The 26,096-nt window shown below is 43.3% G+C and overlaps 3 protein-coding genes across 3 annotated transcripts; 1 reads left to right on the top strand and 2 right to left on the bottom strand.

The window, feature by feature from the left end:
• Nucleotides 1–499: 499 nt before the first annotated feature.
• On the bottom strand, nt 500–3,749 carry LOC308135171 (complement factor H-related protein 1-like; the record flags this gene model as incomplete). The annotated part of the gene is made up of 8 exons (XM_080503046.1): nt 500–511; nt 618–643; nt 1,060–1,227; nt 1,326–1,487; nt 2,091–2,285; nt 2,372–2,551; nt 3,399–3,590; nt 3,692–3,749. The coding sequence occupies 8 exons, from the start codon at nt 3,747–3,749 to the stop codon at nt 500–502; spliced, it is 993 nt and encodes a 330-aa protein (XP_080359172.1).
• Nucleotides 3,750–8,629: 4,880 nt separating this feature from the next.
• cdc73 (cell division cycle 73, Paf1/RNA polymerase II complex component, homolog) lies at nt 8,630–25,855 on the bottom strand (the record flags this gene model as incomplete). Its single annotated transcript, XM_080503736.1, has 17 exons — nt 8,630–9,413; nt 9,535–9,676; nt 11,186–11,286; nt 12,051–12,212; nt 12,692–12,779; nt 12,888–12,923; nt 13,794–13,851; nt 21,062–21,126; nt 21,926–22,004; nt 22,264–22,362; nt 23,447–23,660; nt 23,742–23,830; nt 24,492–24,544; nt 24,709–24,771; nt 24,855–24,924; nt 25,020–25,125; nt 25,725–25,855. The coding sequence occupies 17 exons, from the start codon at nt 25,853–25,855 to the stop codon at nt 9,377–9,379; spliced, it is 1,593 nt and encodes a 530-aa protein (XP_080359862.1). The 3' UTR covers nt 8,630–9,376.
• On the top strand, nt 19,233–20,561 carry LOC308135660 (beta-1,3-galactosyltransferase 2-like; the record flags this gene model as incomplete). The annotated part of the gene is made up of 1 exon (XM_080503742.1): nt 19,233–20,561. The coding sequence occupies one exon, from the start codon at nt 19,233–19,235 to the stop codon at nt 20,499–20,501; it is 1,269 nt and encodes a 422-aa protein (XP_080359868.1). The 3' UTR covers nt 20,502–20,561.
• Nucleotides 25,856–26,096: the final 241 nt, after the last annotated feature.

The raw sequence follows: 26,096 nt of genomic DNA, 5'->3' as shown, positions 1-26,096 counted from the left end.
TTTCTACATTTGTTGCCTGGTTCACTCCAAACATGACGCCTGGAATTCACACCAGAGAGTTCAGTATTTCCCTCCATGTGTCTCTGTGATGATTGACCTTGTGGTGAACAGGTGACCTGTCCCGGTTGTGTCCCACCCTCAACCACGACGAAAAGCTCCAGACTTCGGCGGTCGCTGCATGTTCATGTTGATGACCTTCAAGTTGTGTGTCTGTATTTATCTGTAATCTGCTGGGATTCGCTCCAGTTCTCAGTTGGATGGATTTATATTGAAAATGAAAGGATGGATGAGTTTTTGAGATGCAATTTTAGGACTTTATTCAGGTCTCTTATTGGCTTCTTTTTAAGTTTTGAGTACAGAAACATTTCCCTCAAAATGAGTATACATACTGTATCTACAGATCAGAATAAAATGTAAGTACAGAGTGTATCCATGTAGTTATGACTTGAAACGTTGGTCTCCTTTTTATAAGGCAGTCCAAAGGCAGCAGTCTCTTCACTCAGCAGTAACTCTGAATACAAGAGAGGCAAAAAACAAAAATGAGATGAATACTGGTCCAATCAAGACTCTTCCAAGTGATGCATGTATTTGAAAGTTGTTTTGAAAGGAGTTCTTACCCAATAGAGGTCGTGTTCAGTGCAACCTGGAAAAATCACAGAGAAGCACAACAATGAATATAAAGTCTCATGATTTAAATGGACATACTTTCATTGGTTGGAAATCAACATTTCTGCATTACTTTAAATGTACAGTATGTCAAATTTCTAGTTAAAAACATCCATTCCACCCTAAAAATAATCATTTTGGCAAAGAAAGCTAAATTACTAACAAGCTTATTGGAGCCTGACCAGTTTTGTTAAAACTACTTTGTGCCACAAGATGGTGCAGTGAGTCAGTTTTTTCTTGTGAGTAAAAAGAGCTGCAACATTAAACTACTTAATTTGGTGAAAATGTGCATTTAGATCATAACGTGTAAAGCAAATTAAGCCAGTGCACTCGACCACGTCGCGTTTCAGCTGCAACACAAACGAATGCTTTTAAAATCTACATCGTACTCACAGTTTGTTGCCCGCGTTTTTCCATCAGTGCACAGGACGTCGGAATACTTAGCCCTCTCCCAGTATGACGTCACACACTCCAGTCTAATCTTCTTGCCATCTTCTATATATTTTGTCCCAACGTTCACCAAATTAACGTTTTGCTCGGTGTTCACGGAGCAGAAGGCAGCTGCACATAAAGAACAAGACAAAAAAAAAAAGAAAATAGTCACATCTTCCTCTGAAAGTCTGTCACTGTGAACGTCCTTCATGGTGACCTCGTCATACCTTTGCAGGTTGCTTGTTGTGACCATGAGCCGTTACTGTAGCACTTCACCGTATCTGGACCCACTGGCTTGTAAAAAGCCGCACAGTCGTATTTAAAATACGAGGCCTCGGTTTCCACAACGACACCATTTTCAACAATAGGAACCGTTCCACATCTGTCAACTGATATGGAGAAGAAACAAAACCATAATTCAAAATTCAAAAACATTAATCAACTTTACATTTCAGCCTAAATGATAATTTCACTATCGCCACAGCCCAGTCTGACCCGCAAATTCAATTAGATTTATAAATAAACTGTCTGAGCCACTCAAATTGTGTCTGATATAAAAGTACAAGAAAATCTACTTATTTACTTGTTGTGAAATGACGTTCAGTCTCTCGATCGTTGGTACCAGAGTCAGTACTTGATCCTGTGAGATACAAAGAGTTAATGAAATAAAAAAACCCTAACGGACAGGGAGAAACACACACACACACACACACACACACACACACACACACACACACACACACACACACACACACACACACACACACACACACACACACACACACACACACACACACACACACACACACACACACACACACACACACACATATACATTTAATGTATTCAGAATATTTCTATGTTTTTAAAAGTAAGCAATGACCAAAATTGGGAAACATCTGGAATAAAAAGTAGATGTTCTGGAAGTGACACCTTCGTTCTCATGACAAATTTCATTCATCAGTGCACATCATGAATATTCATCCACTCACTGCTGCACGTTGGGCCTTTCGTCCAGTTTCCAGCTTCACAACTGATGGTTTTTTGAGTGTTCCCGTCCTCGGTTTTGTATCCGTCTTCACACTGGTACTGCAGTTGTGAATTTGCAGCAAACACAGCCTGGTACTCTTCCTTGATGATGACTGCATGAGGGACTTTCGGGGGCGCGTCGCAGGCGTCTGCACTTTCTGTGAGTGAGAAGAGACATTCCTTATTGTGGACAGAGGAACCATGCCGAGAGGTTCACTGGACAAAACAGACGTGGCGGTCTCACCCTCACAGACCGGCACCGAGGTCCAGCTTCCATCCACACATCTGACCGAGGTGTCGGGCCTTTTGTGTTCGAATCCTTTGTTGCAGGTTATCACGAGTTCAGTTCCCTGCGCGTACCAGCCGCCAGAGTTTTTAACATATCCTGCATTGGGGATGGTCGGTGGGAGGCAGGCGCTCTTCTCTGACGAGGAAGACAAACAGTGTTGCATATCATATCAATGCTACTTTATAATCATATACGTAGCATTTTTTTTATGAGCATGTTTGTTTTTTAACACTTTCAATTTATTGCAGTTTACTGCAGCGTGTGTAGTTTTAGGGTCTATTTGATGTTCCTGGTGAGCTGTTGTGACGACTGTTAGGTGCAATGAATTAACCTTCTTGTCTTGTCTTGTTTTATCCCACAAAACATTTTTATATTCTTTTAATTGCAAAGCAGTATCATGCTTCTGTGTTTTCAAAGTGACGTCCAGTTGGACCCAAAAATACAGATAGCACGGATGTCTGTTTACGGATACATTCTCATCCATCCATCCATCCATCCATCCATCCATCCATCCATGGTTTGGAAGAAAATACAGTACCTTTAATTCCTTCCTTTCCATTTAAAACTTATTTTCAAAATAGTTTCACTTTTCAGGTGAAACAGAAGGTTTATGCTCTTTTTTTAAATATAAATTGATACAATTTAAATGTGTATCCTCTATAAAATGTTCTTTTTTTTTCCTCTATCATCTACTCTGATCCTCCAAACTACAGTTTTGACGTTCTAATATAGGGAGTTAAAAAAAAAAAAAAGAAAGAAACAAGAAAATCAAGTAAAAATACTGCTTACGTGCAAAAATGTAGTATAAATATGCTGGTTGCCTGTAAAATAACATTCTGATGTTAATGTATCTCTGTTTATTACTAATATTCATCCAATTTCTGGTGTTATCTGAGATTTTAGATGATCTGCAGAATGTCCTGCAGAATTCCTCTGCAACATTTTAGAATCAGAACAAGGAAACCCTGCTGGAAGCACTTACCTATGCATTCAGGTTCATGGGACCATTTTCCATTTTGACATGTGACTGTTGCCCACCAGCCCTCCACTGCCGGTTTGTGTCCATGATCACAGGCATACGTTAGGTCCGTGTCATGAAGAAAAGTAGGCTGATGAGGGTCGACGTAACCATGATTCAAGCTGGGAGGGCGACAAAACCGCGCTGATGCCTTAGCTGAAACAATAGAAGAAAAAAAACAAACAAACGAGCAAAACAGTTCACACATTTGATTGATATGTAACAGGTTTAAACTTTTCTCTGTCCGTGGTTCTCACCATGCAGGACTCCAACAGGCCAGACCAGCAGAACAAAGCTCAGGCTCCTCCAGCACATTGTGTCAGAAATGAAATCGCCACAAACGCAGAGCGAAAAATCCTCTTCAGAATCCCCCCCCCCCCAAAAAAAAACGCTCACAAGTTAAGAAATAGTAAACATTACCCATATTGGATGTGTTCATTGGTCACGAACCAACACATGATGTGCAAACAAACATCACCTGCTCCAAGTGCAAGTCACAAGTCTTTTATTTTATTTTATTTTTTTGTGTGTGAAATCTGATGAACATGATTCACTACATGTTATCAAACATAAAAGTGTGTTTTTTTTTTTAAATCTCACAAATGTTTGTGTGCTTTTTAAAGATTGTTCTCTATTTTCCCGGAAAGTGCTTTCAACAAAGTTTGTCTTCTGTCCGGATTTCATTGATTTGTCAGAGAGCTGAGATCAGAGGTCAACGTTATGAAACACCAAACATCAGTCATAGCAGCGGGAAATAAAACCCAACTCGGTCTCAAAAAGCACAAAACCAAACGAGGTGCTGGCTCATGTTTGTTATTGAGCCATTCTGGAGTTTTTATGTTATCGTCATGCAGTGTTTGATTTGAGCTACAGCTGGAGCAACAAGCCAGGCGAATGCATGAAATAACTGTGACTGACTCAGTATATATATACAACATCTGTTTTAGAAAAGTCATTCAAATCGCCAGCGTGTCACTGTAACTGTAAAATGGGATTCTGTTTAACACACACACAAAATCATCACTGATTTTTCAAAGCACACAAAAGATAAGTAATAAATAATAACGGCATGGACTAAAATCGTGTCAACAGTAGAAGAAAAAAAAAGAATAACCAATGAGCTGTGACTTTAAGGACCTCTACATATCACCACTGGTCTCATATCTTTGTGGTGAAGTGCAGATGGAATAAATTACTGTTTCGTCGCGCTTTTTTGTTACTAAGATCATTGTTATTGCTTGATGTAGCTGACGGGAGGTATAAAATGACGATTTAATCTGAAGGAGTGACTTGTGATCCTCGGTGCATCGCTGCCTTGAGAGCCGGAGAGGAAGTTAACATATTCCAGTGAGATGAAGGAAAGTCGTGTTATCTGAACGAATAAATATGAGTGAATGATTTCAATGACGTTCGATGACGTTTGAAAGGGTTTTTATACAATCATACATTTACAACATGTGACTAAAAGCACCACTTCTCCATCCAGAGGTTTTCTCTGTCTTGGAGGAGATGAAAGACAAGTCACCAGCTTTATATTTCTTACTTTGACCTTGAATTGAGAAATATGTGGACGTTTCATTGTCACTGTCAATCAGCAGATATTGTTGAAGTGTTTCCTTGCTGGGAGTCAAAAACATGGAAATCTAGTACATATTAACGTCGAGTCTCAACGTTGTTCACTTTACTGCCCGTTGGGCCTTTTGTCCCGCTCCCAGAAGAGCAACTAACACATTTTATTTTGGCGTCACCTTCTTCTCATCAACACCAAACACCTCCTTGTGTTAATTAATGACGGCGGCACGCTGGATCTGGGGGAGGTGCACCACGTGCCTCCATGCTTTCTGTTGGGAGGGAAAGAAAAGGTGAAGCAGAAGAGACGGAGGGTTTAGATGAGCCTGACGGTGCGGCTGATTCCAGGCTCGAACAGACGGGAAAAGGAAATGTCCTGAGTTTAGGCAGTAAAAATCCCTTTTTGAATAATAGATGTCAAATGAAATATTGTATTATTCACAATATTGTCATTTTTTTTTGCAAACAAACCTCTCATGTTGGTTGTTTGCAAAGATCTGATCCTGGTGTTTTGTCATCAGAAACAATGAGGAGGTCAGTGCATAGTGTCGACTGAAGTTTTGTATTTTGTATTTTGTATTTTGTATTTTGTATTTTTTTTATATAAAGAGTTTGGAGGGATTTATTTGTTTTGAGTTTTGAAAGCGATTTCCTGGACTTTCGGGGGTCACAGTTGGGAAACACTAAACACAGACAGGCCAAAGGTCAGACATTGATAACAGCAGTCAGATTCAGCAATCAAATAGAATTGTAGGTGAAAAGCAGATTAAGAAAAAAAAAAGACTTTATTTGCGTGACTGATCTTCTTTTCTGTCTTTGATTGCCACCTGCTGGGTACTTCTGTGCTCTGCATCAGATCGCTGAATACGTTAAAACCCTCTCAGTTTAAGGCAAATCAATAGTAGATACATTTCTCGGTGTGGAAAGTCAGTTCCCCAACCCCCCCCCCCCCCCCCCCCCCCCCCAAAATATAAAATAATATTCATAGTGAAAATATATTACAACCACTGGATTGCAGGAGGAAACCAGAGTACACAGAAGAACATGCAGACATGACAGAGATAATCATGTGTGAATCAAAATCAAAAATGTTTAGTTCACCCCAATAATACACAATGACCTCAAGAATATCAATACAGAATACAAATGCTCCTAATGTCTGATCGTCTTGATTAAATCAGGTGTAACGTTCTATGTTTTATCAGAACGTCTACACAGAAGCATCCCTCGGGTGACCTTGAGCACTGACTGGCAGTAAGAGATGCAAAGAGACTAGACACATCTGTTAATGTCTTTGATGAGTTATCATTTATGTGAATCCATCACGAGCGTGACGCCATCACAACCCACAGGCAGAACAGATAAACTGCACGGGAAGAGAGCGCCAACCTTCAAACCGCGGTGGAAACATGGCCGCCCAATAAGCCACACACATACAAAATTGCAGTTACACGATCAAAGCCTCTAAAGGCGATGGGAGCAGTCTTTGTGTTGGAATTATTCCTCCTTCCACCGTGAGCGTTGACGTCCTGCAGGTTGACCTCATCAATAAAACCGCCACACCGCCTTCAAATGGCCGTCCATCTCTGTCCAGGCTGACGCAGGGCGTGAGCTTGTAAGAAGAGGATAGAGACCTGGATGTAATCTGTCCTCCCTGCAAGCTGGGCTCTCAGTCTCCAAAGGTTCATTGATTTCTTCCTCCTCTATCTGCTCTACAGATCAGCCCCTGCCCTCCTGATTGATGACAAGCCTTGCTCACCAGCTCCTCCTCTGATGCTCCACCTCCACACCTCCTGGATGTTCTTCTCACACTTTGAACAATCACATGTGAAGAAGATGCGGCATGACAAACGACGCAGGGGAAATGGGCTAATCTCACATTTGGCGTACATGGAAATGACATGATATACGAAGGTTGGCTCTATTTAAAGTTCGAGGTTAATTAATGCGTTTCACTCAGGCTGGCAGCCACAACTATGCAAGTGATTTTGCTTCCTCACCCAGAGCCTTAGAAGTAATCACCCTCTGTTTCCTGAGCTGTGCTGATAAGATACTCGTTACTCTTCATTTGGGGATCCCACCCTGCAGACCTCATGTGCCAAATACAGCTGGAAAACAATTACTGGGGTTTTAAAGCTTAGACAGCCAAGTCCAAGGCTTTCTGCTGAAACGTCAACATTCGCTGTCAAGTAGTGGGAATAGACACATAATGAGCTGTATTTCCCACCACAAGCAGAGTTCGTCTTCAACTCACTGCAAAGAGTCGAGACGGAGCTCCAGGAGTCTTTATTTTGAACTTTAAATGCTTTTCTTCTCCACTAATCTTTACTGAGCAGAATAGGAAAGTGTGGCTGGAGGTCTCCGTGAGAGGAGATGAATATTTATTCTGATAAGTGGCCATTACCCTACTCCACGCTCCCTTCCTCCTCACACTGGAGGGCAATTGGATGTGAAGAGTGGGATCTTTCAGAAGTGTGTTTTGGCCTCTGGTCATGTGATACAGCTGTGAAGGTCTGGGACCACCGGCTCATGTGGCAGATGGAGGGAGAGCCGTTGACGTTCTCCCCGAGGGACGGTCACAGTGGATCCACGAGCCTCTGTGGGGAGGCGCAGACAGGAGCACACTGAAATAAAGTGCCTTCCTGCCCCGGGAACACGATTAATGAGCACAAGGGCTTCCTGGTGAAGCATCAACAGGCTGCGTACGGTCATGTGCCACAAAGTATGTCAGAAAGTTTGAAGATGCACGAGTCAAACTGCAGTTTCTCCACTGTGAAGGGTGGAAACTTCCTCCTGGCTCAAGTGAAATCCAAATAAATAACACATCCCTCTTTGTATTTAGTCACGATTAGAGTTATGATCCTGTCAGGGACAATATGGTGCAACTACTGGGGTGACTGTCTTTTCATTCATTCTTTCTGTGCTGTAAACATCTGAAGGTCTGGAACATGAACCGAATGTACGGATGGACCCGAACAACCTTAAAGACAGAACAAATGTCTCCACGAGTTCTTTTGTTCTTCTTTTTGGTCAATCTGTGTCTCTGTATCGTTTCTCTGTGTTCACTTCGTGCTTCACTCTGGTTCTACTTTGACAAACACAAACCTCCCACCTCCACTCTTCTCCTGCCAGAAACCACATACAAGGAGGCCGTGACCTTACGGTTATTCTTTCATTCGTCCATCTCACCTTTTTTTGTCGTTTCGTCTTCTGATTGGGTCAAAGGTCGAGCCAGACCATTGATCCCAACCCAAAGCAGACTGAACCGGTTATGGCTGCTGGTGGAAATGGTCGACACAAAGCAGCAATGATCCGTCACCAACATGATCAACATTCAGCCACTTTTTTTTTCTTTTGTCGTTGTTGTAGATTTCCTACCAACTCGGACGTATTTGGCTCTGAAGGAATCTGCTCCTGCTGTGAAGAGGCAGCGTGACACTACACTCTCACCACTCAAGTGCTGCAATTTATAACGCACTTATAACGCAGTCAGATGACCAAAAAGCAGGACACTTAGTGGATTGGAATTTTTTAATAGACATGGGTCACATGTCTGACGAGCCTCTTTAAGTCGTTTTTCATCCCGGCGTCCATGAGGGAAAGAAACACTACAGCGTTTGTTTCTCAGAGGCTTTATTGTCTATTTTTAATGTGATGACTTAAAGCAATACTTTCCATCGTTTCTCTCGTCTAGCACAACACCAACAAAGAAGAAAAAGAAAAGAAAAAAAAAAAACCTGAATGGGGCCATTGCATGACCCGGAGGTGTGCCGATAAAAGTGAACTAAGCTTCAACCGCTTACCTGAGCCAAAGCAGGTCGGGTTATATTAACAAATCACTTCTCTGCTGGTTCGTTCAAAGAGTTGCGGCTGTCACAGATTTGATCGTCTATGTACATTCAAACCACAGACACCCAAAATAGAAGAGCGAACAGGAAGTCAGTGGTCGCTCTGTTTTTGTTTACTTTTACTTGCTTCCCCCCCCCACATTACCCCTCAGAACAACGCAAACTACCTCTCAACCCAACCATAATCTCCTATTTGAATCGATTCACTGCCTGTTTCTTTCTTTTTTTTTTTTTTTTTTTATATAAAACATAATTTGGTATTTCTGTTTACCTACATGAAAACATTAGAAAACAATTACAACAAACACGGAAAAAAAAAAAAAAAAAAAAAATCCCCCAAATCGTTTCTCCGATATTCCAGAGAAATAAATCCAGGCGGTTCGTCAGGAGCCCCTCACGGTGGAGTGACGGAGGAGCTCCTCCGCTGCGGTGTGCCGTCCCTCCCTCCGCCAAACGATTGGCCCGTCACGTCGGCGGGTGGTTTGGCGGCTCAGGGTTTTTGCTTGTGGACGCTGCGATCTGGGCTCAGAACCTGAGGTGTGATTTGTGTTTCACCATATATCTGGAAAGCAAGAAGGGAGGAGTCGGAACCCGGTGAGCCGCGCCCAAAAATGTCGATGGATTTCCGCGACAAAGAGCGGAACGTGGTCGTGTGCGGCCGGCACGGACGGACGGAGAGGTACCTGTCGAGGGTTTCCCAGAAGCGCAGGAAGATGGGCCGGTCCAGATGGCGTCTGTGGCGACTCAGCTCCAGGACGGTCACGTCCCACTTCTGCACGTTGGGGTCCGTCTTTGCCTCGTCATATTTCAAGTGAAAGGCTCGGACTGGAGGGGGGGGAGAACGCGCTGGGATTTAATTTCCGTCGGGGGACGTCGGACCGAAGAGGGATTCTGTCGTTTCCGATATTTATCGGATCACTTCTGCACATTTTTATGATGATTCTATAAACATTGGTTCACGTTCGTAATAGGGATGTCCGATTACATCGGCCCGCCGATATTATCGGCCGATATTGACTTAAAAATGTAACATTTGGAAATATCGGTATCGGATTTTTACAACCGATATTGGAATTTCCGAGTCTGCATGAACGCAGCATGGGACGTTTACGGGCGCGCGCTTGATGACGTTTAACAACAACAAATACAACATGCTGGACTCGTGGCTAAGAAGGAGAAGCCCGGTGAATGAAATGTCCGTGGAGGACTGGAGGCTCAACCAGGCCCTCTTCCCTGCTGGGCAAGTACCTGACTGCACCCTGCACCAGTGTTGACAGTGAACGACTGTTCAGCACGGTTGCCCACATCATTGATGAGAAGAGAAATCACATACATTGCGACAATGCTGAGATGCTTGTATTCATACAGAAAAATCGACCTCTTACACATGAGGACATGGGAAAAAGAAATAGACCAGTTTTATGGACGAGTCAACTTCAGTCTTTGTTTTTGTTGCACTTTAAAGGAGGGCCGTTTTAATTTTGTGAGCATTTCTGTGCCTTTCTTGTTTATATTTATACTATTTTGTTACTCTTAAAAGAGATTGAGCCCAGTTTGAGTATATTATTTGACAAGTTATGGCCAGTTATTCATTCATTGACTGTTTACAACTAATGGACTGCAGATATGCCTCTTCCTTTTTTTTCTTCTTATATTGTCTGTGGTGTTGTTGAGTTTGTTGTTGAGGTTTCTCTCTAACACTAAATAAATATGGCACTTTTTTCCAGAATTTAAGTTGTTGTTCTCTTATTTTTCTCAGTGTGTACATTTGGAAAGCCATGTTTGATTCACATATGCATCCAGTGGGGCATCACAATAAAATTAGGCATAATGTGTTAATTCAACAGTAGGAGTTATTTTATGTTGTTGTTACCTAACAGTTTTGATGTAAAAAGCCAGCATATATCGGTATCGGTGATATCGGTATCGGAAATTAAGAGTTGGACAATATCGGAATATCGGATATCGGTAGAAAAGCCAATATCGAGCATCCCTAGTTCGTAATGATCTAAATCGCCTTTGTGTCAGAAAATACTTGATCATACTTGATCACATTCTGTCAGATTGTGATCTGACAGAATGTGATCAAGTGTAATGTGACACTACATTCCTTGTTCTGTTGGAGATTTCGAGCAAGAGGAAATGAATCGCCAAAATACTTCCTGCTCAACCACATGATGATTTAACACACCGAGCATTGTGCAGCACGTTTTCCTCTTCGCCGAATTCAAAACATGTGAGAACAGTCGCTATTTTGTCACCCCCAGACACCCATGAGCTTGACGCCCTGTGGCGGTTGACGACGCTTCCCGTTTCCACGCTTCCGTGACTCACTTTTAGCGAAAATGTCAACGGGAGATCCGTCGGGCAGCAGCCACGGCCAGCCTTTGAACTGCCAGGCGGGACCCTGCACGAACACGGCCACCACTCGGTCCCTGCAAGAAACCACGACAACGAGCGGCTGAGAAAACTTGACAGCACTTGACAGACCTCGACAAAAAGTAACAGAGGGTAGAATTACACTCTGACCTGTAAGATAAAGGCCTAACAACTGAAGTGACTGTGATCGCTTTAATGTGCAACAACGATATAGATGTTCACCCTGTCTGGCTTCATCTCGTTAAACTTTACACAGCTCAGTACTTTGTGTGTCGCCAAAGACACGGTCACACATTTACAGCCGGCAAAAATACTGTAAATTATTCCGTATTTAGATGGAATTCTTGTTTGGGACACAATGATTCACTAAAGTCTCATCTCAAACCACCTTGACAATCATGAATGCCAACAAGGAGAACAAAAACTGTTCTATGGTGCTCAAACTGGATTTGTACTGAAATATACTGCTGGCATCGAGTCGTGAGCGTTAAATGACTGGGATGTTGGGTGTCAGAGCTGGATCGCTGCGGTCGTTTCAAGCCGACTCACCCTATGACACCCGGTTTTTAAACTCTAAACTTTTCCCTGAACATTAAAACGATCCATAAAGAGATCGTTATGCCTTGAGAGTCGAGACGCACGGTATTAGATGTGCGCCGATATCGGATGACGTCAAAACTAAATTCTGCCGATATGATCTGGAAGCCGTTGCGAAACCTGTGTGAAACCCGCTGTGTGGGAACCAAAACGAGGACAGAGTCGCTGACTTCCCGTCCACGTCCACGGTTCGTGGCGGGTGGTGAACTCCGGCTCTGCTCACCAGTCCTGCGGAGCCAGTTTGAGCGGCTGGTCGATGATGCGGTACGGCACGGTGACGCTCAGCGTGGCGCCGCCCGGCTGGATCTGGTCTTTGCGCCTCTGAAGCAGAACCTCGTTGTCCCGAGGGATGCCCTGCTTCTTCTTCTCTTCTGATGTGACGAACCTGCAGCCGGGCACACGGAGTTCCTTCCTTGCTTAACCTTTGATAAACTTTCCGCGGTGCCTCGTATACCAAAAAAATAACATGCACGATGTAGGAGGACAAACCACGACACGAGTAGACTTGACTTAACGTTACGCTGCTGTTGCTCCACAGCCGAACACGAACACGCAGTCATTAACAGGCACTCTGGCTGTTACGGTGACGCCTGCTGCCTTGCAAGAAACCTCAAATGTCGAAATGCAAACGGCACACTTACGTGGTGGCTGCAGGCTTGAGCCGAAGAGAAAAGTCATTTAAAATGATTATTATTCTCAACAAACTGAGTTTGTTTTAGAACGCCACGGACTCAGTTTTGTTTAAAAACGATCCTGCGTCTCTCCTCGCAGGGCAGACGCCTCCTGACTTATTAGAACAATAACATGTCGAGACGCAAAGCAGGAAAGTGTAAAAGAGAGCAGATTAGAGGACAATGAACGTACTTGAGATCCTGCAGGAGGTCTTTAGCGTTGAGCATTGTGATGAGCGAGGTGGTGGCTGCAGGGATGATGACGATGGGCGTCCGGGATCCTGCGGCGAGGAAGCAGATTGTCAGGTGAGAAGCTCTCGTGACCGAATCGCCGGACGGGACGAGACCTCTATAATGAACATCGACACAGTGACCTGAAAGTGACGTACCTTTCTTCTGGTTTGGTGGCGGTCTGGCTTGTGAGACTGAAAGGAACAAATAAGAAAATCGAATAAATACAACGCAACAGCCGCTGCTTGGAAATAAACAATGATATTTATTGCATCTGGACAGGGTCCCCCAAACAGACGCTCATAAACGCTGCTGCAACAAGATCCAATTATATAATGAATAATAAATATTTGGCCTTGACACGCTGAAGATATTATGCTGCACTGGAACTCTTGCTCCTCTTCCAGCTTCAGTGACTAAAGCACAGGAAGGAGGGGGGGAATAATCTGTTTTGTAGCTTCGATGCAGGAGTTTGATTTAATCCCTGAGAGAACACAGTGCTGGAGGGCGAATCACTTTCTGTTTGTTGGGGAGGGGGAAAAAAATTACTCACAATGTATATTTTGGGGGGGGTTCATTTGTGTGAGCAGAGACACCGCCTGCCTTTGTTTTTATAAAGCATTGCAGTGAATCTAGTTACACAGTGAAAAATAATAACCTCTGAGCTGTTGCTCCACTACTACTAAATGATTTTTGCACATTTTAAGGCTGTGCCTACGAACGCCACTCCTAGCAGGCTCCTATTAGTACGCCAACTATCACACATGGTCTTTTTTTTTTATTTTTTATTAATCAATGCTCTCAGGAAAGCTTGTTTGCCAGCAGCTGTCGCTTTAGTAACACAATATTAAATTCTGTGTTTTGCAGCGATGGCGTCCTCTGAATATGAAGAGCCGTACAATATCTCATGACTCACGCGCTCCAGGAAAACAAACGGAGAAACATGTGATCTGAGGCGTGGCAAAACGGTGAACCCGCGCGCAGTCTGCAGGGGCGTTTCTGTGACGGTTCCTCACTGAACTCTGAGAGTGAAAGTTGATCGATAAGCTGAAGTGAAGACTGACCTGGACGTGGGACCGGCTGCATGGCCGGGGTCTGGGCTTTCCGAGCCGACGCTCCTTCCTGGAAAACACAGTAGCACATGAACGTCAAGCAGCAATTGATGCTGATCTTTTTTCTTTTCTTTTTTTTAATTAATATTGAGAAGATGCAGCTGTAAAATCCAAAGTTGTGTTTATTTCAATTATCTGAAGATAAGATACATATTCCACAAATTTTTTTTGTCTCCCTTTGAGTCCTTGTTTTTTTTTTTTTTTTTTATAATATGCCATCTTATAATCAGTTCTATCCGGATTGTTCTCATCTAAAATAAAAATCATTCAAGATCAGTCCAAAAAAACCCATAAATAAACAACAACAAAAAGGAGAGATTAAGAAGGTAGTTGAGGTCTGGGAAAAGGGAACAGTTCTATTTAGAGGCCGTGACCCGTTTTCCACGATAATACAACTCTCTCGGGAAAACATGGCTGCTCACTATTGATTCCTTGAGAAGAAAGTGTGTGTGTGTGTGTGTGTGTGTGTGTGTGTGTGTGTGTGTAGCGGAAGAGGAGGAGGAGGAGGAAGGCAGGGGGGGGTAACCACCACCCACGCCCCCGCATGGGGTCACAGGTCAAGCAGTAATCTATCATCCAGTGTCATTCTCACAGGCAGCCACTCATCTGAACCAGCAACGAAAGGAGCAAAAAGTATTGAACTTAACCCAAAAATGAATAAAGAAAAGCAAAATATGTACGATGGATCAATTTTCCTTCTTGTCGTTGAAAAAAACACTGAAAGTAGACTTTACCTCTGAGATACAAGGCTCATTAAAAAACAACAAAAAAAAGTTTTGCAAACCAAATCTTGTCTGTATGAATATAAAGAGTAAATGTTATATATATATATATATATATATATAAAAAAAAAAACCTATAATAAAACTAAATGGAATTAAACCGAGGAGGAACGCTCGACATGAAGGCACATGTGTGCCTGACACTTCTCCCCTCAAACAGTTTGTAACCAGGAAACATCTGTCAGATTTTATCAGTCTCCAGCCTCCAGTGTGCTGGAACCATTCCTGGCAACCGAACTTCTGCTTCGCTGGTTTTGATCCAGCTATTGTTCCTGTCGCGACGTTCAGACAGGAACAGAGGGCGACATTAAAAACTGCGATCTACAGAAAAGCATCTAAACTGTTAGATTTCCTTAAGATTCAGTGTCTCCTGGAGAGAGCGACGGCGCATCACGTCCATCTTGTAGCGCGCAAGATGTTTTCAAGGACGTGCATATTTGGCTTTGTGGATTTCTTTAAAATTAAACAAGCCGATGTCATTAGTGGGGGGAAAAAAACACAATGAAAACGATTATTCTGATATTCCTGACAGAGTTGAGGGGATGAGAAACACATTATTGGCTCATTTAAGCAGCTTCTATTGTGCTCAAGAGGCCTTTTCAATAAATTATTCAAAAGCATGTTTCATCAGTGAAAATAATGAACAGCGTGTTAATATTTCATGGCGCTGTCGACCAACAACAGCAATCATATTTCTTCTGGATTGCTGCTGATGCCGCGAGCTCTCAGTGTTCAGAGGACCCCTCCGCTCCGAAGCAGGAGATGATATCTGCACCATCCCGGCACTTCTGCCATGATGGAAAATGAAACAAACTATTCCCTGCCGATTACCGACTACAACTTGAAAGTCTTCTTCTCCTTCCAGCCTCAGCAGGGCAGAGTCTATCAGCAGCGCTGCAGAATCCCTGTCCGTGACAGATAATTCACCTATCAGCAGCTCGCATGCTAAGAATAACTCTGGTGGGGAAACATCTGCAGTAGTTTATCGCTCAACTGATTACAATAACGACACTTCGAAGTTTTACTTTAAACTGCCATATTTTTGTGTCCGTTAAATCCTCCTGTTTGGCCACGTTTCAAATCAAGATGCTTTTTAATGAACCAAGGAAATCAAATGAAAGCTTGCAGAAGGTGAACCTCACGTAGGAAACTATCTGTAATTGTTATAGAGCCAGGAACAGCCTCAGCACACGTTATATAATCAAATGAGTAAAATCCTAAATGTGCTGGTGTTACATAAATAAAAATATATTCTGATGATATTCGAGCACTGCATTTTGATCTGTACGATAACTAAGGGTTGCTCAGTGAGCAGATTCACTCAGAATCAAACTTCAGACTGCTGGTGAAGACAAGAAACAATATTTTCAACCATAAGCAAGTGGCAATCTCAGCCAAGACACAAGAAAAGAGCTTACAGTACTCATTCCATATCAAACTTGGGCAGCATTAAAAATCTCAGCCTTTACGTGAAGCAGATCAGAACGGGCGCCAAAAAGCAATAAGTGGACATTTCAGATGGCGAGACTCCAGAAACAAAGCCCTTGTAATGAGAGACTTCACCACGTGTGGATAGAGCCGATCATTGTCCGGCGCAGCGAGTGGGTTTGCCAGTGACCATTCCACCAGACGACTGACGTGGAAAACACGAGACTCCGAGGGTGAAGGGTTACATGTTTTTTTTTAAATACAAAAACAGCCATTAATACACAAGGCAATATCGTATTGTAATTTGTGAGTGTGGCATCAGTGTGAACGTTGGCTCCTTCAGCCACGGTCCCACTGCACAATGCGGGCAAGAAAAATATAAATAATATAAAATATACAATAATTCTTTTTTTTTTTTCATCTGTCAATCCTCAGTGTTTTTACATAAAATAGAGGTTAAAATCGATATATGCGGTGTTATCTTCATTTTTATGTCACGGGTGTTTCTGTTCAGTGGGAAACGGGTCCAAACGGCTCTTTGAGTGTCGAAGGTTGCCGACCCCTTGTGCTAAACACATTTAACCTTACTTTATTGCAGGGTGTGAACCTCATAACAGCCATATTCGTTTCTCCTCAATTTTGAGTTTTGCTCCAAAACCCCAGTGGCTTTAACTGGCACGCTTTTGGAGCGGCGACAGTTTTGCCGATTTGTTAACACAAATCAGAGCACGGTATTCCCAAATGCGGATACTGCCCAACAAACAAAACACCTTGTGTTTTGCTCCTTTTTGGTAACCTCACCAGGACAAACCACTGTGTCAGCTCACGTTCTGGAGTTAATTGCATGTAATAGAATATAATAGTAACTTGAGAGAGAAAAGGCTCAGGCCAGAGTCCAGCTGCAGGTATCATGACTGCGCTTAAAGCTCAGACAGACAGACAGGCTCTTCTTGCCTCAACCTTCACGGAAAAAAAAAAGAAGAAGAAGGATTGTTGCTGGAATAAAGAAAAAATTAACAATGCTGCAAAACAATATGTCTGAATGAGCATGACTGAGACAACGTTTCAATCATTATCTGCCCCAGGGGCCACATCAGACTCCCAACACGAGGGCTTTGAGTTGCAACATCAATCTTTGCTCAAGTAAGAACATAGAAGCCGTCTTTCGTCATGAAGAGGAAATTCAAGATTTGGGGAAGTGCCGACGCTAAGGCTTCTCGCCGTTCTTCTCCAACCTCGCAGCGTGCCAAATTGGGATCATGCTTTATTCCTCTTTCTGGGGAGTGGGTGTGAATACAAATAGGTCAGTAGCCCAGGCCCCCCTCCCCCTTAACCGAGCAGGCAGCAACAGCGGCAGAGACGGCGTGACGTGGTGGGAGAGCGTAAAGCCACCAAGCTCCGCGCTGCCTCTCCGAACCAACACACAACTCAGACTGCTGCCTTCCGCTCATCCTGCTCCTCCTCCTCCTCCGCCGCCCTCATAGCGCTCGTCCTCTCACAGACGGCGCAGCGGCGGAGGGGAGCGGAGCGTGACGGGCTGCCGAATGAGGAGGGCGAGACGACGAAAATGACCAGAAAGAGAGGATGGGGGGGTGGGGGGAGATGCACGTCGAGAGGGAGGAGAGGCGACGTACGAGCGGGAGGAAACGCGGATCGGCATGAAGATCAGAAGGAATGCTTCACGGGGACATTTCAGGCGTGATTCAGACATGTTGCTCTGATATACGCTGCATAACAACCAAGGACGGAGGAAGGACCCAGCTAATCGCTGACTGTCCACTAACGACTCTCCTCTCCCGTTGGCCAGACCAAACGGCGGCAGCTGCAGCAGCAGCAGCAGCAGCAGCAGCAGCAGCAGCAGCAGCAGCAGCAGCAGCAGCAGCAGCGTTGGACTCAAAACCTCTGGGGACGATGCACCAAGGCAGAGGGAGACACTGCAACGCTGGAGCTCCGACACATGTTCTGCCCGCGCAGCACTTCTGCACGCGCGCTGTCGCAAGCCCCGATCGCCCCCACCTCGGGATTATGGACCGACGACGATGAAAACCCATTTGTTCTCATGGAAGAGGGAGAGAAAATAAAAGCTGGAGGTGATTCGTAACACGTTTCAAGGGAAATGGCAGAGGATATGAGCTGCAGAGCCCGAAGAGGAATCCAGCGCGCGTGAAAGGATGGAGGCCAGAAAAGGACAGGTACCGCCATCGAAACGGGTACGTCTTTGATGTGACGACTTAAAATGTGCGGGGACGGGTTACACAGCAAATACCGGTCATGATGGTGTGCGTTCACAGGATGCGGTGGGTGTGCCCCTTTCAAAGGAAATACTAAGGCGATCAGCTCTTTCTGCTCTGACAAACCACTCTTTGTCTTGTCGGGTTACTTCAGGAGGAGAGTGTGTAATTCATTAAAAAAGAAAAAGAGAAAGAACACGATCCACTCAAAGGTGAAAACAAATCTGAAGGTGAGGAAGATGAAGAGTTTGTTGACACAAAAAAAAAAAATCATAAAAAACATCACATGGTTATTTGATCTAATGTTATTTTCCACGAGACAAATATAAGGTGATGTTTTCTCACTTGGGAGTTTGTAACATGATAAAGAGATGATTTATTTTGTCAGGCTGACATTTTGGCGTCAAACCTCTGAAAGGTGACACGAGTGTCACGTTAATAATATATAAATAAATCAAAGAAATATTAATACAAAGCCAAGGCATTTAATTTCAACACAAAAATGTGTGTTACATGAGAGTATGATAAGAATCACAAACGCTCACACACAGTAAGCTATAAACTAAAAAAAACAAAACTGTTGGTTTACAAACAGATTTAACAGTTTACACAGATTTGTAAGAAAATATTGTGATTTGGACCAAATTGACCATAAACGCCATGAGATTAGATTTTTGCTACACAAAGGTGCAAAACGACGGCACAGTGCGTCGTGGATTTAAGTAAACGTTCTGTTTATTACCGCTTGAGACATCTCCGGAAACTGCTACGGCGACGATATCATCAACATATTGCTTTGCATTGAGTGAGATACCATATCTGCTTTATTGTCTTTTTCTAGGCAACCGCTGGACCTTCCAGAAGAGCTTCATGCATATGAAAACGCCGCCGAGTCCAAGCTGCTGAAGCAACAAGCGTCGAGGTTGAATCACTGCTCGGCCGGCCGGATCATGCAGTGGAGGCGACGTCACTGCTGTACGCACACAGCTAAACTTATTTATATACTCTCATTGCTGGGCGTGTTGGTGTTTCTGGTGCACCAGGTGTGGCTACCTCGGTTCACTGGGATGCCATGGTGGAGAGGTCACCCTGTAGTGTACGGGGGCGCGGGGCTTCAGAACGCCAGAGACAAATGGAATGCGAGTGGCAGACAGCCGGCCTGGAGGTTCGTGATCATTCCCCAGCCGACGTTTAAGGCCGACGCCAACGCAAGCTCCCACGAGAAGCAGGAGGTCTCCTTGCAACTCGGAGACCTGAGTTTCGAACACGCTCTGGCGAATACGAGTCGGACTGACGGAGACGCCGGCGGCTCCTTAACCGACGGACCTTTTCCGTACGTCATTAACGAACCAGACAAATGCGCAGAGACCAAAGCCGCTCCGTTTCTGGTGCTGCTGATTGCGACGGAGGCTCGGCAGGTGGAGGAGAGGAACGCCATTCGGCAGACGTGGGGCAACGAGAGCGTCGCCCTGGATCACGGATTCATCCGGCTCTTTCTGCTGGGCAGAAACGAAGGCGAGCTCGGGCTTCTGCAGCAAAGGATGCTGCAGGCGGAGAGCCACAGGCATCGTGACATCATTCAACAAGACTTTCTGGACACGTACAAAAACCTAACCATTAAGACGTTGATGGGAATGAATTGGGTGGCGATGTACTGTCCCCAGGCCAGCTATGTCATGAAAACTGACAGCGACATGTTCGTCAACACAGAGTACCTCGTCTATAAGCTGCTCAGGCCCGAACTCAAGCCCAAGAAGAACTACTTCACAGGCAATAACATGAGAGGCTTTGCACCCAATCGAAATAAGAACAGCAAGTGGTACATGCCGCCGGAGCTTTACCCCAGCGAAATCTACCCCACCTTCTGCTCTGGGACTGGCTACGTCTTATCTGGAGATGTCGCCAGAAAGATATATCGAGTATCTCTTAGTATTCACTACCTGCACCTGGAGGATGTGTATGTGGGGATATGTCTGGCCAAACTCCGGATCGAGCCGACGCCTCCGCCCAACGAGTTTCTATTCAACCACTGGCGGGTGTCTTACTCCAGCTGCAAGTACAGCCACCTGATAACTTCACACGGCTTTCACCCCAACGAACTGCTGAAATACTGGCATCACCTCCAGAGCAACAAACGCAACGCCTGCATCAACACGTTCAAAGAGCGAGCGGGCAGGATCCATTCCAACAGGGGGGTCGGAGAGAAACCAGCTCAGTAACCGAAGACACCCAATTTTACTGTAAAATTGCGAATCACATCCAATATATCGGCTGTTTTCATCTTATCAAGCCAGAAATCCACATTTCATTCATAAAGCAACAATACAAAAGCTGCATCAATATTGTGCTCTGGCATATTTTATACAAGGTATAAAAGATGTTTTTATGTCAGAGCGATGCCACTGGACAGTTTATGTACACAACTCTATTTTGGGGGAAAAAGAGCGGCGTTTTATTGTGGTGCAAAAGGATTTCTTTTTGTAATAAATGATATTTAATCTGAAAACAGCATTTGTGTCTGATGAAAAAGCGATGACTCCTGTCCACAAAAGTAGAGATCCCCAAATGTGTGTCAGATCTTTCCATCTTTCTGGATACATACGTCACATAGACTTTCTAAACTAAAGAATGCGCTTCTTTTATCCTCGTATAAATATCCCGGAAAGTGTGAAGGCCAACTGCTGCTGTGGCTCTTCGCAATACATTAATCCCGTGGCAAATCAAGTGTCTGAAGTGTTGTAACACGAGGAGAAAAGCGAAGCCAAAGCTTGGCTCTTACCGTCACAGACTTCAGGGTCATGCCGTGGTATGTGCCCATGGTATCGATCTTGAAACCCTCCGTTTCTAATGAAAGGCAAAGTACAAAGAGTTACTGGTGGAATACAGGTACAAGTAAATACAATGACCATAGATTGTGTTTATTCACAGCCATCACTACTCTCAGCACAGGTTTCTACCGTGTTTGACATGTAAAGAATATGCATAATTCAACCCAAACCCACAAAAAGGGAAGATTACACAGTTCATTCATCTAATCTGTTTCTATGAGACTTGTCATTACAAAGATAGTGGACAAATTGATATTGATCTTCTACTTTAATTTTAAAGGATCAACAATCAGATTTATTAATTATTAACCAGTGTTGATGGTATCAGTAGTAGCTTCACCCACTGTAAAAACAAAACATTTTCTAAATTAAAAGACTTCTATAGTTAGTTTTTCCCCCAATGAAAACAAAACAAGAAGAGTCCATCAACATTTGAATCTATTATTTTTTAATACCATGCCACCATGAAACCCATAAAATCTGCAGGTATAGGGATTCACAGAGAACCTTATACACATAGATGGAATGAGATGGTGACAATGATCACAATGGACATGCAGAATTAATAAACCAGCACCAACATCTGAGTGATTAAAGTGATGCTGCTGTGTGGACTGTCTTTATGCGTTGCTGGAGGCTCCCACATGTGTTCTCATATTCTGGAGTCTAAATGTGGCAACTGCTGCGTTAATAAAACCCAAGCACACAGGCAAGCGATCTGGATTATTGATTTTTGGATGAAAACACTGATAGTGTCAGCCACACGCAAACTGATATTTAAAGGGTCAATGTTACAAATGAGAACTAAAACTCACCCTCTTTCCCCTTGAATCTCTCCTGATCGTATCTGTTGTAGGCGGCTGGGACGGGCTGCTTGTTCCTTAGGGACGGGTCCTGCAGACATGGAAAACAATTTAGAACTGCAGCACTGAAAAATGTCGAGTTGGACTGCATTAATGGTCACAACTCACTCGCTTCCATTATTTCCATATTTGGCGGTCTGACTGACAACGAAGTTCTGATGTTTACATTATAATTGAAAATTACGGAATTACAATATACATTATAAAAGCTTATAAAGGAAATGCCAACCAACAGCCACTTCTCTGAAACAATATGAAGACTTTACAACAAACAAAACAAATCATTTTACCACTTGAGTGGTGTTCTGTGCAGGTCTCTGTTCCGGCGCTCGGCCTTCTTCTCTGGCTTTCACTGACTGGAGGATGGCAAAGATGTTCTTGGAGAAGTTCTGCAACAACATAGAACAACTTCAATATACTTGGAAGAAGTTGATGCCCTCTGGGAACTCCTGATGAGAAAAATAGCTATAGAAGATAGATTCCAATTCGTCATTGTTTTTACAAGTCCTTCAGAAACAGTATGTCTACATGTGTGAATGACAGATTTAGTGGAGATACTGCAACCTAAAGCCATAATGAAAAAAATATAATTTAAAGTTCTTGAAAGAAATTCCAAATATGTAAATGGTTTCACAAGCTGGTCCTGTTTTATTAATGAAAATCCTCAACAGGTTTCTGCTTGAAGGTCTAACAAACCTGAAAGCCAAATCAGCTAATGGCTTTGAATTCACCACATCCATCAGCAGCTTAATAAACCCTCATAATGGACAAGAAAATAAACACATCTGCTGCCCCCTAGTGGTTATTAATTTCTTATTACATATCATTGAAGTCCCACCCTTGAAAAAAACACATAAACAACACTGTACTTGGGTTCATAAGGTGTGTTACAATAAAACAGTTGCTTCCAGACTTATAATATCTATGCATACTGCAAGACTGCTGGAGGTGGGACCCAGCAACATGCAGCCGCTGCACATCGTTTGCATTTGGAGTGTGAATTAGGCTTTATGGCATTTGATAAGTACTCATATATGTACTATGCAGGTAACTAAAGCTTAGTGCTCTTCCTTCCAAAAAAGTATTGATGCATCCCTCATTTACAATTGAATTCTACATTTAGACTTTTATGTAAATTTTCTCTTATGAAGTACATGGCATTAGATTGATGCTATCTTAGTATTAATGTTGGAAGTACACTTGTTGTCTGCTGTGTTCAAGTCATACAACCTTAGCCATAATCTAAACATCCAAAGTCATGATAGAAAGATTAGAAAACCAATTGTGGCAAACTTGGTTTGCTCCTAATTGCAATGTGCATAGCCTCTAAATTCAGCAGCCAAAATGACGTGTGTATTTGGAGGTCATATCCAGTACTTCGAGAAATGAGCTCAGTGTAAAGCAGAACAAAGACAATCATTGCAGAGCGAGATCAGAGAGATTGGAAAGCCCTGGTTTAAAGTGGACTCCGACCTTCCCGGTGCTCTGGAGAATGGTCGTCCTGGTCCTCCAGACCCGCTCTCGGCTGACAATGTCTCTGGTGACGTCCACTTCTGCGTCGACAAAGCTTCGCTGCTTCAGGGTTATGTCGTCATCCAGGTCAGTTTTGATAGTTGAACGTTTCTTGGCCATAATCTTGGCTTTGATGGCTGCAATTTTCTCCACCGACATGGCCTCAGACAGTGACCTGGAAGAAAGAGGAGAAATGGAACAATCATTTACAGTAGAATTTGACAGGTTTATGTGAAAGCTCCGGTATCCATTCTACCTGATCTGGTCGGTCTGCACAATGCCCTCTTTATGGCCCTCCAGACGGGCAGCCAGACGCTCCTTGTCCAGACGCACTCGTTCCTCATCCTTAAAAATAAAACATTTACACCATTACAAAGCCATGAAGAAAAACACAACAACCATCCATTCATTGAGTCATTTGTGATTGCATAAGGAAGTCAAATATACTTTGTATTTTCATAACTATATCTGGTATGAAAGAACTGATTAACATGTCGATCAATGAAGTTCAAAGGTCAAGGATCATTTAATCTCAATCTTGAGCCCTTTTTTGACCATCAAAACACTCTGTTGCAGTTTTGCGTCCAAAAATAAGTACATTAAGCAAAACCCAGAATCCAGCAATTGCTTTAGGAGCTTGGAGGTGCAGAGCAAAAGCTGGGTATGAAAACAAGAGTTTCAAGAAGGGGAAATGTTGAACCGTATCGACCTTTTCTAACTATTATCTTGGCGCAGCATTGAAGTCGGGTTTGATCGCCATGACATTTTTCTATTCGTTTTTATTCACTTTAGAGTGTAGCATCAGTCACATTGTGTGGTGTAATGAGGGGGTGGTAATAACATTTATTATACATAACTCATGCCGTTTGTGGTCATACATCTGTGACAATGACATCCTGCAAAACTGTTTCAGTTTACAACCTAAAGCCACAGACTTTAAACCCAAGTAACCAACTGTGAATACCATTTATGATGGCATAACAGAGTTATAACATGGTTGTTTTACCTCGATCCTCGGCTTTTTGGCTTCAGAAGATACTTCATCAGCTGCTCGTTTGACTAAAAGCAAAAAAAATAAATCAAACTCATGTTTAGCAGGGAAACATTTTCATGGACTTGAACCAACTTCTCTTACTTGAATATGTAAATCTTTATTCGACTGCACGGAGATATTAAAGAATCTGAGAAAATACAGTGTTCACAACACAAAGTCATGAACTCACCTTGCGTTGGCCTTTGTAGACCTATTTCTATAGGTGCACTTCTGTCGATACTTGTTGACATAGCTGTAAATAGACAAAAGCAGGTCATCGCATTCATGAAACGTGCCATCTGTTGTTATATGACGATGAAACCAATTCACACTTACCATTTTCGCCATTGAGATAGGAGAGCAAATCCTTTCGATCTGGTCTTCTGACAACGGGGATGTTCTCCGTCTGTAAACAACACAATTGAGTTACTGAGACACCCCCTCGGGGGCAGCACGGTGTGCACGAGAGGTAAACGGTGACGACCAGGTTTAGTAACTTACTGCGGCTCGTCGCACGTACGACGAATGCGGCAGATGCACATTGTTGAGCAGGAACAAGATCGAGTCTAGCGTATAGTACTGTTTGGGTTGCCCCTCTTTGCCAGTACTAGAGGTAAAAACACAGACAAACAGTGGTCTAAATTGAATCTGTACATTGTCAAGTAATTGGTTAGCAACAAGCAGACGATTTAGTAAAAGGTTTATGAATTTTAAAGGGCAAAAGGTTCACGAAGTCACATAAACACGGATCTATCAAGGGTATCCTACTTGCTGAAATACAACTCGTTTTAACTTAATTTTGCTACACCTGAGCAAAGTCTGTGCCTATAACAAGGTAGTTTTTGCCAGACCTTTAGTCGGGGAAATAAATGAGTGTTTCCCCTTGAACCTCCGACTACATGGAACACAACTCAAGAGCTAACACCGCTAATAAGCATCACATCAGAACTGCAAGTTCTGCCGTCTCTCAGATACACCAGAAAAAAAGTTTCTGAAAACAGTTTTCATTCACAAACGGTAGTGAATAGGCTCCATGCATTCCTGTCATATACGCAAGTATTAAATCGAAGCAGATAAATGGTGTTTGAAGTTTGAAGCGGAGCAACGAGTTAGGTTAGCATTTTAGCATCTCAAGGCTAAGCAGTCCTCCGCCGTCACAAGGCAGGCCCGCTGAGGCAAGTAAACACAGGCCGAGCGCTGACATACCCCCAGATTATGTAGTTGGTCTTGACATTTTTCGGCCAAGAGAATTCTCCAAAGATAACTTCATCTCCCTTCGCGACGATTTCTTTTTTCTGGATGTTATACTGACGAAGAACACTCAACACATCCGCCATCTTCACTCGTCTTCATGTAGTGCGTTAGGCCCTCTGGTATCAACATAAGCTGGCCTCGCAGAATGCCCGAGCTTAATGAAATTTCCTATTTGAACCCATGACACTTTGAAATGTTCAGTTATTTAGCATTTTTTTTTGATGACCTATTTCTTTGCGTGTTCAGTTTGTGTCATGGCTTCATGTCTTAATATTTCTAAGAATGTTTTATTCGTGCAATTATGCTCAATATTGGGAGGCACAC

This window comes from Blennius ocellaris (genome assembly GCF_963422515.1).
Source record: "Blennius ocellaris genome assembly, chromosome: 10".
NCBI lineage: Eukaryota > Metazoa > Chordata > Actinopteri > Blenniiformes > Blenniidae > Blennius > Blennius ocellaris.
Note: the sequence above shows the minus strand (reverse complement) of the source record. Positions and strands in the feature narration are given on the sequence as shown.